The sequence below is a fragment of the Capra hircus genome, chromosome 16 (assembly GCF_001704415.2).
Source record: "Capra hircus breed San Clemente chromosome 16, ASM170441v1, whole genome shotgun sequence".
Classification (NCBI taxonomy): domain Eukaryota; kingdom Metazoa; phylum Chordata; class Mammalia; order Artiodactyla; family Bovidae; genus Capra; species Capra hircus.
In genome coordinates, this window is record NC_030823.1 from 37,417,027 (window position 1) to 37,437,658 (window position 20,632).

At 40.3% G+C, this 20,632-nt stretch overlaps 1 protein-coding gene across 2 annotated transcripts in view; it reads left to right on the top strand.

The window, feature by feature from the left end:
* The window catches only part of FMO4 (flavin containing monooxygenase 4), a 39,865-nt gene extending 21,457 nt beyond the window's left edge, over nt 1-18,408 (top strand). The window contains exons 5-9 of one of the 2 annotated variants that reach the window (XM_013970175.2): nt 2,726-2,868; nt 3,990-4,189; nt 5,312-5,664; nt 8,259-8,328; nt 17,700-18,408. In XM_013970175.2, the coding sequence (XP_013825629.1) occupies nt 2,726-2,868; nt 3,990-4,189; nt 5,312-5,664; nt 8,259-8,328; nt 17,700-17,853 (920 nt within the window). In that variant the 3' untranslated portion in view covers nt 17,854-18,408. Of the gene's footprint in view, nt 1-2,725; nt 2,869-3,989; nt 4,190-5,311; nt 5,665-8,258; nt 8,329-14,365; nt 16,981-17,699 lie in introns of those variants that run through there. The other variant, XM_005690637.3, reaches the window with a different exon arrangement.

Consider the following 20,632-nt stretch of genomic DNA (forward strand, 5'->3'; position numbering starts at 1 on the left):
CCTGGACAATTAGGCCATGTGACAGGGCAGTACTGAACAAGATTTCCCAAGGGAGGGGGTACTATTTTCTATTTGGCCATTTATATATACATTTTAGATGGATTATCATGAAACTGGCTCCTGCAGCTTATCCCACCCATCCCTGGGCTCAGACCTCAGATTTATTTCAAGGAGATTAACTTGCTCTGTCTGGGAAGGTTTGTCATCAGCCATTATTAACATTATCATCTTGTGCCCTTTGTCTAAGGGGACACCAATCTCCAATTTGTTTCCTATTAGGTGTATAGTAGCCCCCAATTTATTAAGATATCCCTTCCTGGTAGAGTATGGGGTATGTGGGAACATACAGAAAGGAGTGGGTGAGCCTATGATTGCCCACTTTACATTCTGATGGTCCTATGAATACCCATTCATGAGCCTTCCCTGATAGCCCCATAATTCTACACATCTTGTGACTGAGTGTTCCTGATTTGATGTTCAGAACTGAGTAGGTAGCACCAGTGTCAACTAAGAATTTGACAGGCTTTCTCTCTCTGTCAAATGTCCACTGGGGCTCCTGGGGGTCAGCTGGAGTGCCAGCTTAGCAGCTCCCTGCCCCCATCATTCTTCTTTTGTTTGGCATTCCCATCCCATGACTCAGGATAAGTGGTAGTATAGATTTGGAGGTATTACCTGAAGCACCTGAAGGAATGCCAAAGATTTTCTGTAGACTCTTGATTGATTTCCGTAATCTCATTCCAATGCACAGGTTTCTTTCCTACAGAAACACTCCTGAGTCAGGGGGTGATACTCAGAAACTTCCAGTTCTGCAGGATGCACCCTAATGAGCTGTCCTTCATATGGCAGACATTTGGTTCCCTATAACTTAGATGTTCTGTTTTGGGTTTGTTTCAAACTATCAAGGGGAGCAGTTGAAGTGATTTGTTGGCACACAAATTCCACATGATTTGACATAAAAAGACTACAACTACTACTAAGACTTCCAGTTCAGGAAATTTGGAACCAGCACCAAACTGTTAATGGATTTCTCAAAAGACTAAAATGGGAGGTGTCAATATGGCCTGGACTCCAATCTAACTGGGGGTTAGACTGACCCTTTTGAGTCAGTCCCCAACAATATTCCTGCCCCAAATCATTCAAGCCAATAAGAACGAGACCAAGTTAGATCAAAAGCAAAAGTAAGTTTTATTCTCTCATCAGAGAATGGAGATGTGTGAGACTGTGCTCTCAGGAACATCTTTCCCCAACAGGCCAGCTCTGGGGCTGCTTTATAGGTACCTCATCAGTAGGAAAGAGTGTGGAGTTCTTAAGGGTCAGGCACAGCCGTGCTGCTCATGGCTTCAGATCATAGTGCCCATTGCAGCATCTCTGCCCATGGTACCCTGCCACCATCTCGAATTGAGGCATCCTGCACAGCACTTCTGCACATGTTCTGCTGAGCGAAAGGATGAGGCACAGCCTTTTCACACTAGGAACTCTAGTCTGAAATGCTGAGCACAAGGCCTCTGCACAGGATATCCTATAATCAAGTGAAACTAGACTAAGTACAAAGGAAAAGAAAAAGGTTAGACTTTATTACTCAGATTCTACTTTAATTTCTTGGGAATTGTTAATGGACTTTGCCAGTGACGGCCACCACTGTAAATAGCTCTGCTTCCACTGTTACCACAATTCCTAGTTTTCTATGAACCCACAGTTTATGTCTGTTATAGATGCCAATAAGATAACCACCAAAAAAAAAAAGATCAAGAGAAGAAATATTTGGTAGCCCTTTTCATATACAGTATATAAATATCATAATAGTGATACTTCTATTGACAATGTTTGGAGCTTGAAAGATCAGTGAGAAATACAAATATAAATAACAAAAGAATAAAGTATAAATAAGCATACAGTATAATAAAACAGTAAGTGTATGAGTGCATGCTCAGTTGCGTCCAACTCTTTGCAATGCCGTGAACTGTAGCACACCAGCTCCTCTTTCCATGAGATTTCCCAGGCAAGAATACTGGAGTGGGTTGCCATTTCCTACTCCAGGGATCTTTCCAACCCAGGGACTGAACCCAAGTTGGCAGGCGGATTCTTTACCACTGAGCCACCTGGAAAGCTCAGTAAGTGTGTGATAAAACACAAAGTAAAACAAGCGCTAAGTAACAAGCCTAAATAACAAGAGTAATTATTTACATGAAAACATGCTACAAAATTTCTTTTTGCAAAAAAGGGGTTTTAATTCAATCTGTAAAAATGTTATTAATGTATTCATAAATCACATTCTGATAGAATATACTGTTGGGTAAAATAAAGCATCAACAATTTGTTGGGTTGTCCAGTAAGTTTGTTTGGGTTTTTCCATACAATCATACAGAAAAACCCAAATGAACCTGGCCAACCCAATGCTTCTTGTCTAGGATGTTCAGGGTCACGCATGAGATGTTTCTTATTATCGTCTACAGTAAGCTTGATTTCCCTAAGTAATTGCTTTAAAATGGAACACACAGAAATATAAGTTCTCCTATGTTTTTATCAAGGCATTTTGTACTGTACCAATATCTGGGCTTACAGAATCCAGTGGGCTAGCAGATGGTATACTGATTCTACTTCCTGCAATTGGCAGCAGAAGCAACAGGCTGCCATGTTTCTGAGACGTCCCTTTTCCCAAAGATCCTATGCCTGCCAACTAAAGGAGTCATAACTCTAGATATTTCTGATCCCTCCTTCCCCTCAGGAATCCATAGGTTTAAAGGCCAGATCCTACACAGCCAAGAGTACAAGATGCCAGCAGGCTTTCAGGGCAAACGCGTCTTAGTGATCGGTCTTGGAAACACTGGAGGAGACGTTGCAGTGGAGCTCAGTAGAACCGCATCTCAGGTACATCATCTCTGAATCTGCACTCCCGCCCCTAGATCACTTCTGGTGTCCAGAAGGTGGTATTCAAGGGTATAAAACACACTGGCCAAAATATGTGGAAATTATGTGGAACTGCTGAATTCCACATTTGCTAAATTATGTGGAAACAGGGTAAATGGGAAAAGAAAATCTTAAAAATCCATAAAGCCTTTCATGATGCATGCTTTACACAACTGAACCATCTCCAAAAAGGGTCGAGGAAAACTGTATGGATGCCAAACCACTAGGTATTTTTCAGAGGGGCTCCTGAAAAAGGTCAAATGGACAAATTGCTCTGCCCATATCCACTATCTTTCTTTTACATACTCTCAGTAATTCTGGAAAAAACTCCCACATACAAAGAGAAAGGGGAGTTTGCTTTCTGAACATCTCTTCAATTAGAAATCAGATTTATACTTTGTTTTGAGGTAAAAGCACCTCTTACTTTGCCCAAGATGTATACATAATGATTTTAAAAATCCCAAGCAGAGGTACACCAATTAGAAATCTTCCACTTTATCATAAGTTATAGAAAAATGATTAGATGTGGAAATAGTAGATTTTTATTTAATTCAGCTAAAATTGCTATCTCAAAACTCACTTTAAATTCCTTATTATCTATGTAAAAAAATTGCCTGATAAACAGTATGTATCTACTATTCTTTAAACATGATGAGAATATTTAACTGATACATAGATTAGTCAAAGTGATTTATGAAAACAATAACAGCAGTTGGAATAACTAGTCATTTGTAGATAGTGTTAGTCACTCAGTCATGTCCTACTCTTTGCAACCCCATGGACTATAGACCACCAGGCTCCTTTGTCCATGGAATTCTCCAGCCAAGAACACTGGAGCAGGCTGCCATTCCCTTTTCCAGGGGATCTGCCTGACCAAGGGATCAAACCTGGGTCTCCTGCATTGCAGGCAGACTCTTTACCAACCGAGCACCAGGGAAGCCCAGTCATTTGCAGATCTGTGTACAAATTCACTAGTCCTCTGTTGTTATAAGACCAGAATGTTATAAGACCATTTAAAATATATTGGAGAAAAATACTACAAAATCATATACATGTATTTAGTGTTCTTGCCTTATTTTTAGGTCTTTCTCAGTACTAGAACTGGTACCTGGGTTATCAACCGCTCTTCAGATGGGGGCTACCCATTTAATATGATGGTTACAAGAAGACACCATAATTTTATTGCACAAGTTCTGCCCTCCTGTATTCTGAAGTGGATTCAAGAGAGGCACCTCAATAAAAGATTTGACCATGCGAATTATGGACTAAATATTACTAAGGGGTATTGAATTATATTTTTAATTAATGGTAAAGTTATTTAATCAATATTTCTCATTCTCTTTAATTCAGATCTTAAAATGTTCAATAATTGTGACTTTGCCTTCGTTTATCCTTTTCTAAGCTTATTTTCTTACGACAATGTCCATCAGTACCACAGAAGGTCTTGAAATAGGAGTATTCTCTGTCTGCTAGCAGACTAGTAAATGAAGAAAATGAAGGATGGAAACTTTATTTCCAGTTTGAAAATCAGGATTAAATTGGCCTTGAGTATCCTCAGGTTGGCTACCATTCACAAGTAAATGACAGCACCAGTGAGTACAGATGGCTAGCTCTCACTAACCTTTAATAAATGTCCACACTGGCTGAATGATTAGAGGTATGAATTGCCAAAAGGACTTCCTAGAATTATATATTTTAATATACATCTGTATAGACCTACACATTGGCAAGGAAAAAGAAAACCTTGGAAATGCATATAAAGTTATGATTTTTATTAAATGCTTGACCCAAATATTTTTTCTTTGGTAAGATGGCTTTCACTTATGGAAAAAATGAATAACAATGAATGATTCAATATATAAATTTTATAGGCATCATGTCTGCTGCAATTAGGTAGAATGATGCTCATAATGAAAATATGAAAATGTTCATAATGAAAATATGTTCACTATGAAAATCCATTAGTAAATAGATACAATTTTTTTAATCCAAAAAGTTTTTTGCAATTTCCTCTTTGCCAAATCTTTTGAGGCCTGGGTGATGTGAGATCCAAAACTGATTATCAAATGGATTGTCATATACTTGATCCTGACATTGCTCCAGAAATTAATTTCGAGAGAGAGAGAATTTTAAACCCCACAGGGAAAAAATAGGTTTAGTCAATTTCTACATGCCTTCTACTGGGAGCAGGAAAACAAAGCTTGTTATAGAAAGAGCAAGTGACAACTTGAGAATTGGCACTTGCTGTCAAGTGACAACTTGAGAATTGACAACTTTGAATTAGACATTGGTCGATTTACTCCCTTGACTTGGCACATAATTATTTTGAACTGACTAAGTAAATCATGTGCTGAGTGTCTCATAAATATAGCTACAGTGAATAATTTTCTCCTCTGTGTCAAAGGAAAAAACCAAAAAAGATTGTGAATGATGCGCTGCCAACCTGTATCCTCTGTGGGACAGTCACTATTAAAACCAGCGTGAAGGAGTTTACTGAAACCTCTGCTGTCTTTGAAGACGGGACAGTGGAAGAAAACATTGATGTTGTGATCTTCACTACAGGATACACGTATTCTTTCCCCTTTTTTGAAGAACCTCTCAAAACCCTTTGTACAAAGAAGATCTTCCTATATAAGCTGGTCTTCCCCTCAAACCTAGAGAAGACAACATTAGCTATGATTGGCTTCATCAGCCTTACAGGATCCATCTTAGCAGGCACAGAGCTCCAAGCACGATGGGCCACAAGAGTATTCAAAGGTACCTGGACTCTACTTAAAGCCCTGTGTGAACAACTGAGTCTTGAAATCAGTCCCCTGAGATTTATCTAAAATCCAACAAATGTGAGCTAAAGTACCATAAAATATCCAAAAAAATTTAATGAAGAATTAATTTTCTATGCATGTAATATTATGGTGACTATGCTTATATCACTAATGTGAGTGGAAAAAGAAGATTTGACTCTGTGGATAGGATAAATCTAGACAACAGAATAATCACACTTGCTGAGGAAGTACTCAGGATCCCGTTTGATTCTGCTGTAGTCAAATCAAATCCAGTCTATTTACTCCTGTCTTTCCATTTATCACTAGCAGTAGAGTTTTATATTGCTTCTTAAGAAAGATATTGGGAGTAATGTACACTGTGAATAAAGTTGGGGTCTAAGAAGGTAGTGACTTTTAAGAAATGCTCATAAAAACTGTAGACATTGGGCACTAATGGCTGTCAGTTATCACTGTCAGAACACAGGTGACAGAGTCAGGGCTGCCAGAGTCCAATCCCAGTCCAATCCCAACTCATTAGCTTTGCAAGAACCTCTTTAAATCTCAGCCCCTTTGTTAAAATGGGAATAACAAAACCTCTTTCATAAGGGTTTTGTAAAATGAATAATGTCTATAAAGCAATTAACACAGTACTTGGCACAGAGTGTTATTCTTACTTTTTCTATTGTTATACCTCTCCAGGGCAAGTTTTAGATTCGTAAGCATTGTAAAGAATTGGATTTGTATTATTACATTTGTATAATTATAAACAATAATCACAGTTGAGCCAATAATTTGTCCTTTAGCAGAATTTTGCCCTTCATGAATAAAAATCAATAATTTATAAATAGCATATAATACAGTATTAAGTAGTACTGACTTCTCTCATACTGCACAAATGTAGTGTATATCAACTATACTTTAAAATGTTCTCCTAAATTGACAGACATGGTATTTTAATGGGGTGGTGGAGGGGGCGTGGAGTGGAGGGAGGAGAAGGTGATTAGGAATCTCATTTATTTGTATTACACAAAAAATCCCATGGCCTTTTATTAAACTATCCAAATGATTATTTAAGGCAAATTAAAGTGCTTTTACAGCATTTTCCAATTATATTAAAAACACAGAAGACTCTTAAGTACCTGGGTTTGGGGGAGAGGCTTATTTTTTTTAATTGGAGAATAATTGCTTTACAATGTTGTGTTTGTTTCTGCCATACAACACTATGAGTCAGCCGTAAGTATACATATATTCTCTCCCTCTTGAGCCTCCCTCCGACCCCCTCAACCCCATCCCACCCCTCTAGGCTGTCACAGAGCACCAAGATGAGTGCCAGTTCCCACTGGCAAATTCCCACTAGCAATCTGTTTTACATATGGTAATATATGTTTCAGTGCTATTCTCTCAATTCGTCCCACTCTCTTCCCCTGCTGTGTCCACAAGTCTGTTCTCTATGTGTTCCATTCCTACTCCAAAAATAGGTTCATCAGTACCAATTTTCTAGATTCCATATATATGAGTTAATATACAATATTTATTTCTCTCTTTCTGACTTCCTTCACTCTGTATAACAGGTTTCAGGTTCATCCACCTGGGCTGGGATGATCCCCTGGAGGAAGGCATGGCAACCCACTCCAATATTCTTGCCTGGAGAATCCTATGGATAGAGGAGCCTGGTGGGCTACAGTCCAAGGGTCACAAGAGTCAGACATGACTGAAGCAACTTGGCATGCACACATGCACCTCACTAGAGCTGATGCAAATTCATTCCTTTTCATGGCTGAGTAATATTCCATTGTATATATGTACCACAACTTCTTTATCCATTCATCTGTCAACGGACATCTAGTTTGCTTCTGTGTCCTAGCTATTGTAAATACGCTGCAGTGAACATTGGGGTACATGGGTACGTGTGTCTTCTTTTGAATTATATTACCTGAGTTTTTAAAGTATTTTATAATGAGCTCAAAAATGCTTATGAGAATGATAGAGCTGACAAAACAAAACTTGATTAGATCACACCACAGTAGTGATTGCATGCCTCTCCAGAGACCCTGCAAAAGACCAGGTACCACCAAGTGAAGTCTTTACAGCTTTATACAGGATACAATGATCCCAGTGGCAAGTACACTCCAGGGCTAAGTCAGAGCTTTCTCATGTAGATTAGTAAGTACCCAGGTTAAGTGAGTTCAGAGAGGGATTTTACCTCCAGAAAATTATCCTCTGTGCTCTATTCCCACTCTGTACTGTGTGCTGTGCTAAGTCACTCAGTCGTGTCTGACTCTTTGCGACCCCAGGGACTTTAGCCTGCTAGGCTCCTCTGTCCATGAAATTCTCCAGGCAAGAATACCAGAGTGGGTTTCCATGCCTTCCTCCAGGGAATCTTCCGACCCAGGGATCAAACCCACATCTCTTGCAGCTCCTGCATTGCAAGCAGATTCTTTACCACCCTGGGAAAACCCCAATCCCATTCTAAGCTTTTGCAATCACATGTTCTGAGGTTGGAGCAGTGGGAGGCCTGAAATGAAGGGGAAGAGAACTCAAAGGAAGAGCCACATGTGACTTTGGTGTTGTTTCTGGGTTTTCTCACAGGACTCTGTAAGATACCACCATCTCAAAAACTGATGGCTGAGGCTATGAAAAAGGAGCAGCTCATAGAAAGGTATGAAATATACCCTGCTACAGGGAAAATTTACCATTATAAACTTGGGAAGCAGTGGGGCAGGTTAGAAATAATTGCATTATGAGCCAAAAGAATATAATTTTAGTGCTAACTCTTCCACCAGCTAGATTTGTGGTCCAGTGGTTAAGACTCCATGCTTTCCCTGCAGGGCGCATGAGTTCCATCTCTGGTCAGGGAACTGGGATCCCTGCATGCCACACAGTGTAGTCAAAAAAAAAAAAAAAAATTTGATTTTTGGCTTTAGATGATGTGCCTGGCGGGGACATCAGGTTGCCTCAGCAGAACACAGAACCTGGCCCTAGACAATGGCAATCCTTTGTTTACTTGGCCCCAAAACCCTGTTCTCTTTGTTCTCCTACTTCTCAGGCTATTCTTTCTCTATATTTACAAGTGTCTCCTCTTCCTCACTCCTAAACATTGGTGAACCCCAACCTTAATCCTCAAACCTCTTCTTACTTCTGTTAAACACTAGTAGGTAACCTCACCAGGCCTGTGGCTTTAAATGACATCATGTACTCATGGCTCCCAAACTTGGGTCTCTAACCCAGATCTCTCCTTGGAACTCCAAATCCTAAACCAACTCCCTCTAGGTATCTCCACTTAGAAATGTAATAGGTATCTCAAAATTAAAAAAAAAAATTTTTATTTATGTATTTGGCTGCCTCAGGTCTTCATTGTGGCACACAGGATCTTCATTGCATCATATGAGATCTTTTGCTGTGGCACGTGGGCTTTGTTCCTCTGTGACTTGTGGTATCTTAGTTCCCTGACCAGGGATTAAACCTGTGCCCCCTGCTTTTCAAGGCAGATTCTTAACCACTGGACCACCAGGGAAGTCCCGGTATCTCCAATTTAACATGTCTAGAAACTAACCCTCAACCTCCACCTGCACATGGGCTACTCTGATTGGTCAATGGGTACTTATTCCAGTTGAACAGTCAAAAACCTTGGAGTGATCTTTTTTCCTCTTTTTCTTTCACATCCTCAGCAAATGCTGTTAACTCTTACCTTCAGATAAATTCAGAATCCAGACCCCTCTGACTACCCTGGCTGCTAACCACCCCAGAACAGGCCACTGCGGTCTCTCACCAGGACACTTGCTGTCGCCTCTTACCTGGTCTCTGTGCCTCCTCTCTTCTCTTCCGTGGTCTACTCTTGACTCCACATAAGAGTGACCAATGCCACATTGCTCTTCTGTTGAAAACCCTCTGCTTCCCATTTCATTCCCCAAAACTTCCTGCAGCTCTGCACCCATCCAGGCAACAGCTCTCTCTATGCCCTCATTGTCTCCTGTTCTCCCACCTTACCCAAACTGCTCCAGTCCCTCCAGACAGCTCCCTGGGCTTCAGGCATGCCTCGGAACCTTTGCACTTACTCTGCCTGGAATGTTCTGCCCCCTACCCCGTACCTGTTGGCTCACTCTGGTCAAATATCCCCTCATAAGAGAGAGGCCTTCTCTGAGAACACTGCATGAATGGCAACCCACCCATTCTCATCGTCTTTCCCCTTTCCCCTTCTTTGAATATCTTCCTAATTCCTCTTACTACTTGATATATTCTATATCTGTTTGGCTGGGGTTTTGTTGTTGCTGTTTTAATTTGTTTTTCACTGTGCCAAGTGGCATATGGGATCTTAGTTACCTGACCAGGAATAGAACCTGCGCCCCCTATAGAGGGAGAACTGACTCTTAACCACTGACCAGCAGGAAAGTCGCTGGCTGGGTTTTTCATAGCCTGCTGCTCTGCCTGTTGGACTGTAAGTTCCTTGACAGCAAAGACTTTGTTTTACTCACTGTTGGAGTCCCAACACCTAGGATAATGCCTGTCATGTGACAGACACTTAAGATTGACTGACTGATTGGAGGAATGAATGAATAAGTGAAAGAATGACATTGGCACATCATGAAAATGTATGAATAACAGAAATAGATAGGGGTAGAACATTCCTATACACTGTCCATTTGACCCTTGAACAATACAGGTTTGAACTGCATGGGTCCACTTATACACAGATTTATATATATATATATATATATTGGAAAAATTGAGGGAGGTTTGTGACAATTTGAAAACACTTGCAGATAAATCATGAAGCCTAGAAATATTGAAAAAATTAATAAAAAGTTAGATATGTCATGAATGTGTAAAATACAGGTAGATATTAGTCTATTTTATCATTTACTGCCATCAAATATACAAAAATCTATTATAAAATTTAAAATTTATCAAAACTTACACACATAAACACAGATCACACATTGTGCCATTCGCAAGCAAGAGAAATATAAGCAAGTGTAAAGCATGCATGCATGCTCAGTCACTCAGTCGTGTCTGACTCTTTGTGACCCCATAGACTGCATCCCTCCAGGCTCCTCTGTCCGTGGGATTATCCCAGCAAGAATACTGGAGTGGGTTGTCATCTCCTCTTCTAGGGGATCTTCTCAAACCCATGGGATCAAACCCGTGTTTTCTGTATTGGCAGGTAGACTCTTTACCACTGAGCCACATGGGAAGCCCAAACAGGGTAAAGATGCAGTGTTAAATCATAACAGCATAAAATTAACTGTAGCGCTACTGCAGTAATTTCACAGCTACCTTCTGTTGCTGTGGTGATGAGCTCAGGTGTTTCACATAGCTGCTTAATATGTGATATGACACCAATCACCTCTGCATGAACACTTCACTCTCCAGCAAATTTCGTATCACAGTAAAAAGTGATCTCTCGCATTTCTCATGTATTTTCCATCGTGATTAGTGCAATAATGTAAACCTTGAATCACAACACGGGACCCATTAGAGTGCCACTAGTGATGCTGGAAGTGCTCCCAAGAAGCAGAAAAAAGTCCTGAATTTACAAGAAAAAGTTGAATTGCTCAACATGTACTATAGACTGAGGTCTGCAGCTGCAGTGGCCTGTCATTTCACAATAAATGAATTCAGCATAAGGACCATTATAAAAAAGAAAATTTGTGAAGCCATCACTGTACCTGTGTCAGCAGGCATGAAAACTTTGCCCTTTTTGTGAAATACTTTTTCATCTTGTGTTGAAAATGCAGCTTTTATGTGTGTGCAGGATTGCTATAAGAAAGGCATACTTATAGACTTTTATAGATTTGAAAAATAGTGAAGTCATTATATGACAACTGAAAGCAAAAGAAACGTAAAGTATTTAATGCTTGAGAAGGATGGTTTCCTGATTTTAGAAAGCAGGGTATTTAAAAAAAAATGTCAAGATAACAGGAGGAGCAGCTTCTGTTGACCAAGAGGAAGCAGACAGAGTTCCAGGATGCCATGAAGACAGTCACTGGAGAAAAAGGATATCTGCCTGAAACAGTGTTTTATGCAGACAAAAGTGCCCTATCCTGGGGATGGCGGGTAGCAGAATGCCACAAAAGACATTTATTATTAAAGGGGAAAACTGAGCATGAGAATTTAAGGCAGGAAAGCATAGGCTAACTCTCCATTCATGTGTAAATGCAGTTGGGTTTATGGTCATATTAGTTATTCAGTCGTGTCTGAACACGCCTGCCAGGCTCCTCTATCCATGGAATTCTCCAGACAAGAATACTGGAGTAGGTTGCCATTCCTTTCTCTAGGCGATGGGTTCACAGTCAGGACTGCCCTTAACTGTAAAACTGCTAACCCCCCAGCCTTGAAGGGAAAAGATAAATACCAGCTACCCATCTTTTCATTGTACACAAGAAGGCCTGGACAATGACAACCCTTTTTCCGGATTAGTTCCTTCACTGCTCTGTCCCTAAAATCAGAAAGTACCTTGCCAATAAGTGACTGTCTTTGAAAGTTCTTTTGATATTGGATAATCCCCTGGCCACCCAGAACACAAAGCATCTGAAGTGCTCTATGGAAATGATTGTCAGTGCTATGGAAGAGAATCCCAATACAGAAAATATCATGAAAGCCTGGAAGGATTACACCTTTGAAGATGCCATCATTGTTATAGAAAAAGCTATGAAAGCCACCAGGCCTGAAACAATGAATTCCTGCTAGAGAAAACTGTGTCCAGATGTTGTGTGTGACTTTGCAGGGTTTACAACAAAGCCAGTCAAGGAAATCCTGAAAGAGAATGTAGATATGGGAGGGGGGAAAAAAAAGGTTGGGAGTGAAGGCTTTCAAGATAAGGATTTTAGAGAAATTCGAGAGCTAATAGACCCCATGCCAGAGGAATTAACAGAAGACAATTTGATAGGGGGATGAGTGCTTCCAAACCAGGGCAAGAGGCTGAGGAAGAAGACATAGGAGAAGCAGTGCCAGAAAGCAAATTGACATCAGACAACCCGGCAAAAGGATTCCAGTTATTTAAGACTGATTTTGACTTCTTTTACAGCATGGACCCTTCTATGATATAGGCAATGAAACTACAGCAAACGATGGAAGAAAAATTGGTATCATATAGAAACATTTTTAAGAAAAGTGAAAAGGCAAAAAAGTCAGACAGAAATTATAGTGTATTGCCGTAAAGTTATACAAGTATTTCCATAAAGTTACACCACATGTGCCTGTCTCTCCAGCCTCCCCTTCCACCTCCTCACCTCTTCTCCCTCTGCCACCCTGAGACAGCAAGATCAACCCCTTATCTTCCTCCTCCTCAGCCTACTCAATGTGAAGACGACAAGGATAAAGACCTTTATGATGATCCACTTCCTCTTAATGAATAGTAAATAATCATCATACCCCACTGTTAATAATTTATCTGTTGTGTATGTGTCTTGATGTGAAAATCTAAAACCTGCACAGCAAGAACTGAATGAGAAGTTTTTGTGTCATCATCGTCATCACTGCTTAAGTATTTATCATATAGAACTTGATGTGTAAGATTTGTAGGGAGTGGATAGCCCATCCTTACTAGGCATAAGGTGAGTGACATTTACAGTAATATAAAATTAATAATGTGTTAGCTTTCTTATTGGTTTCTAACTTTGCTTTCAAAGAATTATATTACTATACAATATGCCTCTTTCTTTCATATTTGGAGAAACAGTCCATCATCACAGGTAAGTGGGATTTTTTTAATGTAACGATGTTTCCAATACACTATGAATATGACTATAATACCATATACCATAAAAATTTTATAATGATTATTCATTATTATATAGGCTAGGCTTCCATGAAACAATATTGCTACTGCTTCTTCATTATCAAGGTATGATTCATTATCCTTGTAAATAAATATGAATTTCTTCTTCACATTATCTTTTCATTTTTGATGTCCAGTGTTAGGAATACAAATGACATCTATGGTGTTTTGTATCATATAAGACAATATTGATGTAGGTACTGATAGATGAGTCATCTTATAAACAGACAACATAAACTTATGGTATTGATGAGTACAGTACAGTCCTGTAAATGTATTTTCTCTTCCTTATGATTTTCTTAATATCATTTTCTTTTCTCAGTTTAAGAATACAGCATAGGATCATATTACATATAAAATATGCGTTAACCTATTTATGCTATCAGTATGGCCTTTAGTTTACTAATAATTTATTAGTAGTTAGGTTTGAGGGGAATCAAGTTTCACTTAGATTTTCAACTATCCAGAGGATTGATACCCCTAACCCCTCATTGTTCAAGGGTCAACTGTACTTACATCTGTGTCATGTTCAGTTCTGCTATACCAAGTATGACCCTCTCAACTCACAATTAACATCAATAAAAATAATTAAGGTGGTTATATATGAGATGATTCCTGATGATCTTTATTTGTTCAATAACTGTGGTATCTGGACTGATCTGATTTTACCCTCATATCAAATTCAAGAACCTGAAACATTATTTAAAGCTCCTCTTTGCATTGTCTTCTTCTGCCATCTCCTTTAACAAAATTAATTACACTCACAAATACCCTATGGAAATAAACTCCTTTTATTTTTTCTCTCCAACATAGGAAAACATTCCCAACATGGTTTGACTCCAGTAGAAAGAAACACAATGGTGGGAGGTGGGGAAACTCATAACTTGAAAATCAAGTGATCCATCTTCTTCCCTCTCAGGGGTTTGATGAAAGATCCCGGTGTAGACAAAGCTGACTACATTTCCTACCTGGATGACCTCGCTTCCTTCATAGGCGTAAAGCCCAACATCCCACTTCTGTTCATCAAGGATCCCAGACTAGCATGGGAGGTTTTCTTTGGACCATGTACTCCTTACCAGTATCGCCTAATGGGCCCCGGGAAATGGGATGGAGCCCGAAATGCCATCTTGACCCAGTGGGACAGGACACTGAAACCCTTAAAAACTCGAACCATTCCTGGTTCCTTCAAACCTGCCTCCACGTCACATTATTTGAAAGCCTGGGGGGCACCTATACTGCTTGCTTCCCTTCTACTGATCTACAAATCTTCAATTTTTTTGAAACTGGTGCCAGAAAAACTACAGGACCGGTTATCCCCTTAATTAATAAGTATTTGGTGAGGATAAATCTGATGGGTTATGAGGATTGTCCCCAGTCATATTAATTCTGTTCCCAAATATCTTGTGTTTTTCCCCTCTCCTCTCCATCATAGGTGTTATCATCCAAGTTTAGGTCTAATCATCTCTTACCTGAATTACTGTTCTATCTTCCTCTCAAGTCTCAGTACCTCCTTTCTTGCCTCCTTTACTTAAGCAGTTGTTCTAAAATAAAAAATACTGTCATCGTTTCCATCAAGATCTTGGTAGCAACAAGATAGAACTCAAATTAGGTAATTTGTGGAAACTTTAATATAAAGATTATGTCCAGTGGTTTGAGCAGAGTGTAGGGAAATCAGAAGTAGAATGAAATACTTCCAGACTAGGAATGATGAGATGCTTTTACCATCCATAGTTTTTCTAATGAGGCAAAGGGAGAACAAATGTGAATAAGAGAGTGAGATTATGTAGAGAGGACCACCTCTCAAGAGCTGTGATCTCCAGCTCACCACTGAAGGCAGTCCATGGTGACCCCAAAAGTACAGAGCTAGGGAAATTCATTTCCTAATCTTACCTTCTTCCCTCCCTCTGATCTTCTGCCCATGCTTCTCAATGGCCTAACCCAACCAAAATTCAGAAGGCAACATTACTGACTATTGTGGATTTAACTGCATTCATTCCCCCCCAAATATAATCAAGTTCTAATCTCTGGTACCTGTGAACGGTGCCAGAGGTAACTTACTTGGAAATAGAAAGTGAAAAGACGAAAGTGAAGTCGCTCAGTCATGTCCGACTTTGCGACCCCATGGACTGTGTAGCCTACCAGGTTCCTCTATCCATGGGATTTTCCAGGCAAGAATACTGGAGTGGGTTGCCATTGCAAATGTACATAAGTTGGAAATAAGATCTTTGCAAATGTACATAAGTTGAGATCATACTGAAACAGGGTGAGCTAGATCCAATATAAAAAGAGGATCCTTATAAAAAGAGGATAAAGCTGCCTCCTGGCAATCTAGTTACTAAGACTCCAGGCTCCCAATGCAGGGGGCCCAGGTTCGATCCCTGGTCAGGGAATTAGATTCCATATGCCTCAACTGAAGATCTCGCATACTGCAATTAAGACCCAGTGCAGCCAAATAAATAAAATGTTTATAGAGAGAGGATAAGACACAGAGACACAGTCGTAGTAGAGAATACCATGTGAAGACAGGCAGAAGCTGGAATGCTGCATCTACACCCAAAGGATCGCCAAGCAAGCAAACAGTGAAAGAGACACAGAACAGATTCTCTCTCAAAATCCACAGAAGAAAAAAGCCCTGCCAACAACAATTCCAGAACCCTAGCCTCCAGAGCTGTGAAAGAAGAAGCCACCCACTCTGCTACGGCAATCCTAGGATACGATGCACCAACTGATGTTTCCTGTGGAGGTCAGCCTCCTAGGCCACAGGGTAGAGCAAAGGTGATGGAGGGTGTATGTGGAAGGACAACCAGAAAGGATCCAGAGCAGACATGTTGCTTTCCAGTTCAAAAATCCTTCAAAGTTTCTCCCTGGATTAGAGATAATAAATTCCTTAGCCCTGAAGAGGAGACTCCTCCTGATCTGAGTCCATTTGCCCAGGTAACCAGAATCCTGGGCTGTAGCTACCCCTCCTCTTCAAAATCCTACCATCTAGCACTCATACCTCCTCACTTTGGCATAAGCTGTTGCCTTTTCCAGCTACTCAGATTCACACCTGTCTTTCTAGGGCAAGCTTGATTATCTCCCTTTATGAAGCCTTCTCTGAGTCCCCAAAGCAGAGCTGACTGCCACTACATAATGACTGGGCTTCCCTGGTGGCTCAGATGGTGAAGAATCTGCTCACAATGCAGGAGATCCAGGTTCAATTCCTGGATTGGGAAGATTCCCAGGAGACGGGCATGGCAACTCACTCCTGTATTCTTGCCTGGAGAATTCCATGGACAGAGGAACCTGTTGGGCTACAGATCGTGGGGTTGCAGAAGAGTTGCACATGACTGAGTAACACTTTCACTTTCTTTCACTTTTCATGACTGCCATCTCACACACCACTCCATCATTTTTCTGTTCTAACAGTGTAATTCTCTTTTTGTGTCCGTCTCCAAATAAATGGTGGGTTTTTGAGAGGAACCATCATCTTGTTCAGCTAAAACACTGCCTGATAAAAATACTGCAAAATAAATATTTGATGACTAAACAGTGGCTTCACTGGCTGACATTCCTTGTCTCTCTTCTACCCACATTCTTTTCTTCTGCCAACTTGATAAATTACTTCAGACTACTTCAGCTCTGCAAATGAACAAGAACCGTCCACAAACATCTAATTTTATAAGACAGTCCATGTGGCAGTCAGAATGTATACAACCGATCAGCAACTGGGAGCCAGGGGTACTGAAGGAAAGTGCTAACTCTAGAATTCCACCTGGATTATAATCCCAGCTCTGCTATTAACTGTGAAGCTTTGATCAAGTTACTTAGCCTCTGTGAGCCTCAAGTGTCCTCATCTGGAAAATGAGGCGACAAGAATATCACCTACCTCGAAAGTAAACATGAAGTGAGACGATATAGGGTATTACTTACATAATAAGTTAACTGTTAACAGCTGAAGAGTTTGAGGACATTTTAATTCTCTGAATTAAAGGATTTGCAGACTACGACCTGGCTCTATTCCCTGTTGCCTAATCAGGGAATATGGCCTCTGCTGTCTGTGGGTCACCTGGGAGCACCTTCCAGCTAGGATCACTCTTGTGTCCCAGTGCCCCCCTCTCCCCCCAGGACCTGAGTCCACCCGCACCACCACTGCTACCATTGCCACGGCACCACTCCCATGCTTTTCAGACAGACCTTCCAGGATGCAGCAAGCCAGCAATACCATCATTAGGAGTGGACCTCCTGACATAACTTATTGATTGTGTCTCTAGGGTTTTATTGCCAACAAGCCCTGGTCAAAGAAGCAACCTAATTCCAGATCTTCAAAACCAACTAAAACTGACCAACAGGAGCAGTGGTGTTGGAGGATGGAAGGAACAAAAAGTGCCCACCAAACCGAGAAGGTATCTTGAGACTGAAAAATGAGGCGGACAGCTCCATGTACTCACTGGATCACATATTACAAGGCAGCTTACTCACCGGGTGGGATCTGGATCAAGCAGACAATGATCCCGAAGTGTTCACAGCTGCACTCCATACCACCAAGGGGTCTTGGAACAATTTTACAGTTTACCTAGGCTCTGAGCATATGTCCTTGGAAACAGGACATGCATTCCTAAGTTAAGATCTTTGAACAAGTTAACTAGTCTCATGTGTACCAGAATACGTCAAGGAAGGTTTTCCTCATTGTTTGGGGACTATCAGAGCATAGAGGCCACCTCTATGGCCTTAATGATTCTTAAACAATATCTATTAACTATAAAGCCCTTGACAATGGAGAAGTGATCTGCTGCACAGTCCTGGGTAGGGTCAATGAAAGGACGGGAGAAATTGTAAAGACCTACAATAACCCTCAGAGCAGCAGCTAGGGGTCCATCCACCTCCTTGATTGACAATGAAACACAGGTCCCAAGGGTGATTCATAGTCCCATAACATTTAGAAATATTATTAAAGTCATTTTAATTTTTATCACTTATCATATAATCCATATTTTAAAACATAAAAGTGTAATTTAAATGAAATTGACAATATTAAAGAAAAATTAGGAGGCAAACCACATTTCCTAAGTTCTTTCAAGGAAATCAAAAATAAGCCAGCTGTAAAAGTCTCTTGTTCAACAATAAAATGTGCTCAAAGCTCAGCATTACAATAACATACTTCTGTTATATAATTTCTGAAGATTTATCTCTCCCAAAAGAAATTTTTCAAGTGTAGGAGATGTCTCTTTTTTGAAAGGATTAAGCTTCAGAGATTGCATTTTCTAGTTTCATAACGTACATACATATAACAACGTAAGAGGAAATAAGCCCCAAAACATTTTCTTGGACTCCTCTTATGCATACAAGTTCTAACACCCTCTCCACGTTGAGCTCACGCTAGCTCTTCAGGTCAGCACTGAGTCTCCATGCAGGTAGTAATCAGAGCACCTACCATTCACTCCATAGGATAGAAATGGAACTATATTCACACTCACACAATCCACTGCACTCAGTTGACCTCACTTTACCCAGGCAATCCAGCCTCCCTCAGCCACCTTCAGTTAACTTTCAGGTACCTGGCAAGTGAACAGTTGGCAAATAATCAGATGTAATGGTTCAGTGGCAGCAGACAAACAATAACAGACAAAAGCAGAGAAGAGGTGTAACCAAGAAGGAAGACAGGAAGAGGCAGCTCTTTAGAGTCACGTGGGAGAAATAAATCACTCCCAATAACCTTTAAGACCACCACTAACTTGAAAGACAGAAAACCAGTCAACCACAGTAACAGTTTTCTGGGCCCAATCAGCAGAGGGCGCCCAGTCTCTCCATCAGTGGTTCAGAAGGAACGTGCTGAATTACAGCCTGTACTGTTCTAAAGCCTAAATCTTTCTTTGTGTGTGTGAGGGAGGAGGGGGGGATTATTTTGTTTTGATTGCAGTGCACAACTTGTGGGATCTTAGCTCCCTGACTAGAGATCAAACCCTGGCCCTATCGGTGAAAGCAACGAGTCCTAACCACTAAACCACCAGGGAATTCCTAGCCTGAATCATCTTTTGAGAGGAAATTTGGTTTCTGAAAGCAGCTAAAAATCATTTAGGACTCAGTATGAGTGTATAAGATGTAAAGACAAACTGAGAAATTTCCTTTTGATTGAAAATGAAACATGATATTAATAATAAAGTTGATTTGCTTCTGTGATTCCAAACAATAAGTCTGAAAAATGGAGAAAGAGCAAAAGAATGAAGAATGAAAATCCAAAGAAGTGACCAGAGCAAGATGCTTTCATACCTTTTAGACAAAGAAACAATACATTTGTAAAGACCTGACAAGGCAAGGGGGTTTGGGCTGGGATCATAAATGGTGAAAATATAACTGGGAAGGCAAGGGTTAGTTTGACATGGTTTGTTTGTAAAGATTTCTCAGCCCCAAATTTCCTATTTCTGGTGATAAGAATATCTTCCTTCCTTCTGGTATAGGGAGGGTACCTTTCACATGGAGACTGGTGAGTGTCATAGAGACTTTTCTGCTCCTACTGTTGTCTCAAACTCTTTCAGCTTAAGATACTCAATATGCTTAGTTGCTCATTCATGTCCGACTCTGCAACCCCATGGAATGTAGCCCGCCAGGCTCCTCTGTCCATGGGGATTGTGACTCAGGGCCACAACATGATAGCATGAAAAGGGAAGGTGAGAGAGCTTATTGCTGAGGTTCCCAAGTGAGTCCAAGGCAAATGTGTACTTGCCCATGGAGGAAAGAAACAAACAAGAGCAAATGTTGAGAGTTTTTTACACAAAACTAATTTTTTAAAATGTGAGATTGTGTCCTTGCATTTTTGGTGCTAGTGTGTTATTTCATTTGTAAAACGATGATGGAGTTTGATGACAGTTTATGGTTTTGCAGTTTATTTGTTCGCTTTTCTTTGTCCTTATTTGACAAGGTTAAAAAGTTGTGTCCTCAATAATTGTCAATTGTAAAATATTCTAAAATTAGTTATTTTGTAAGATAGGAAACTGAAGCCAAGAGGGAAACTAAAGAGCCATAAGTCTTACAGATTCACAGATCTGGCTTTTCACAGAACTAAACCTAAACCTCAGGCTTCCTCACTTCCAGCCAGTTCTGCTTTCCCTACACAAAAACTCCTTCCTCTGAGAAGCTGTTGAGAAAATCCCCTCCCTGACTTAGAGTCTTCTTTATCTCATGATATTTGCTGTTTTGATTATTAAGC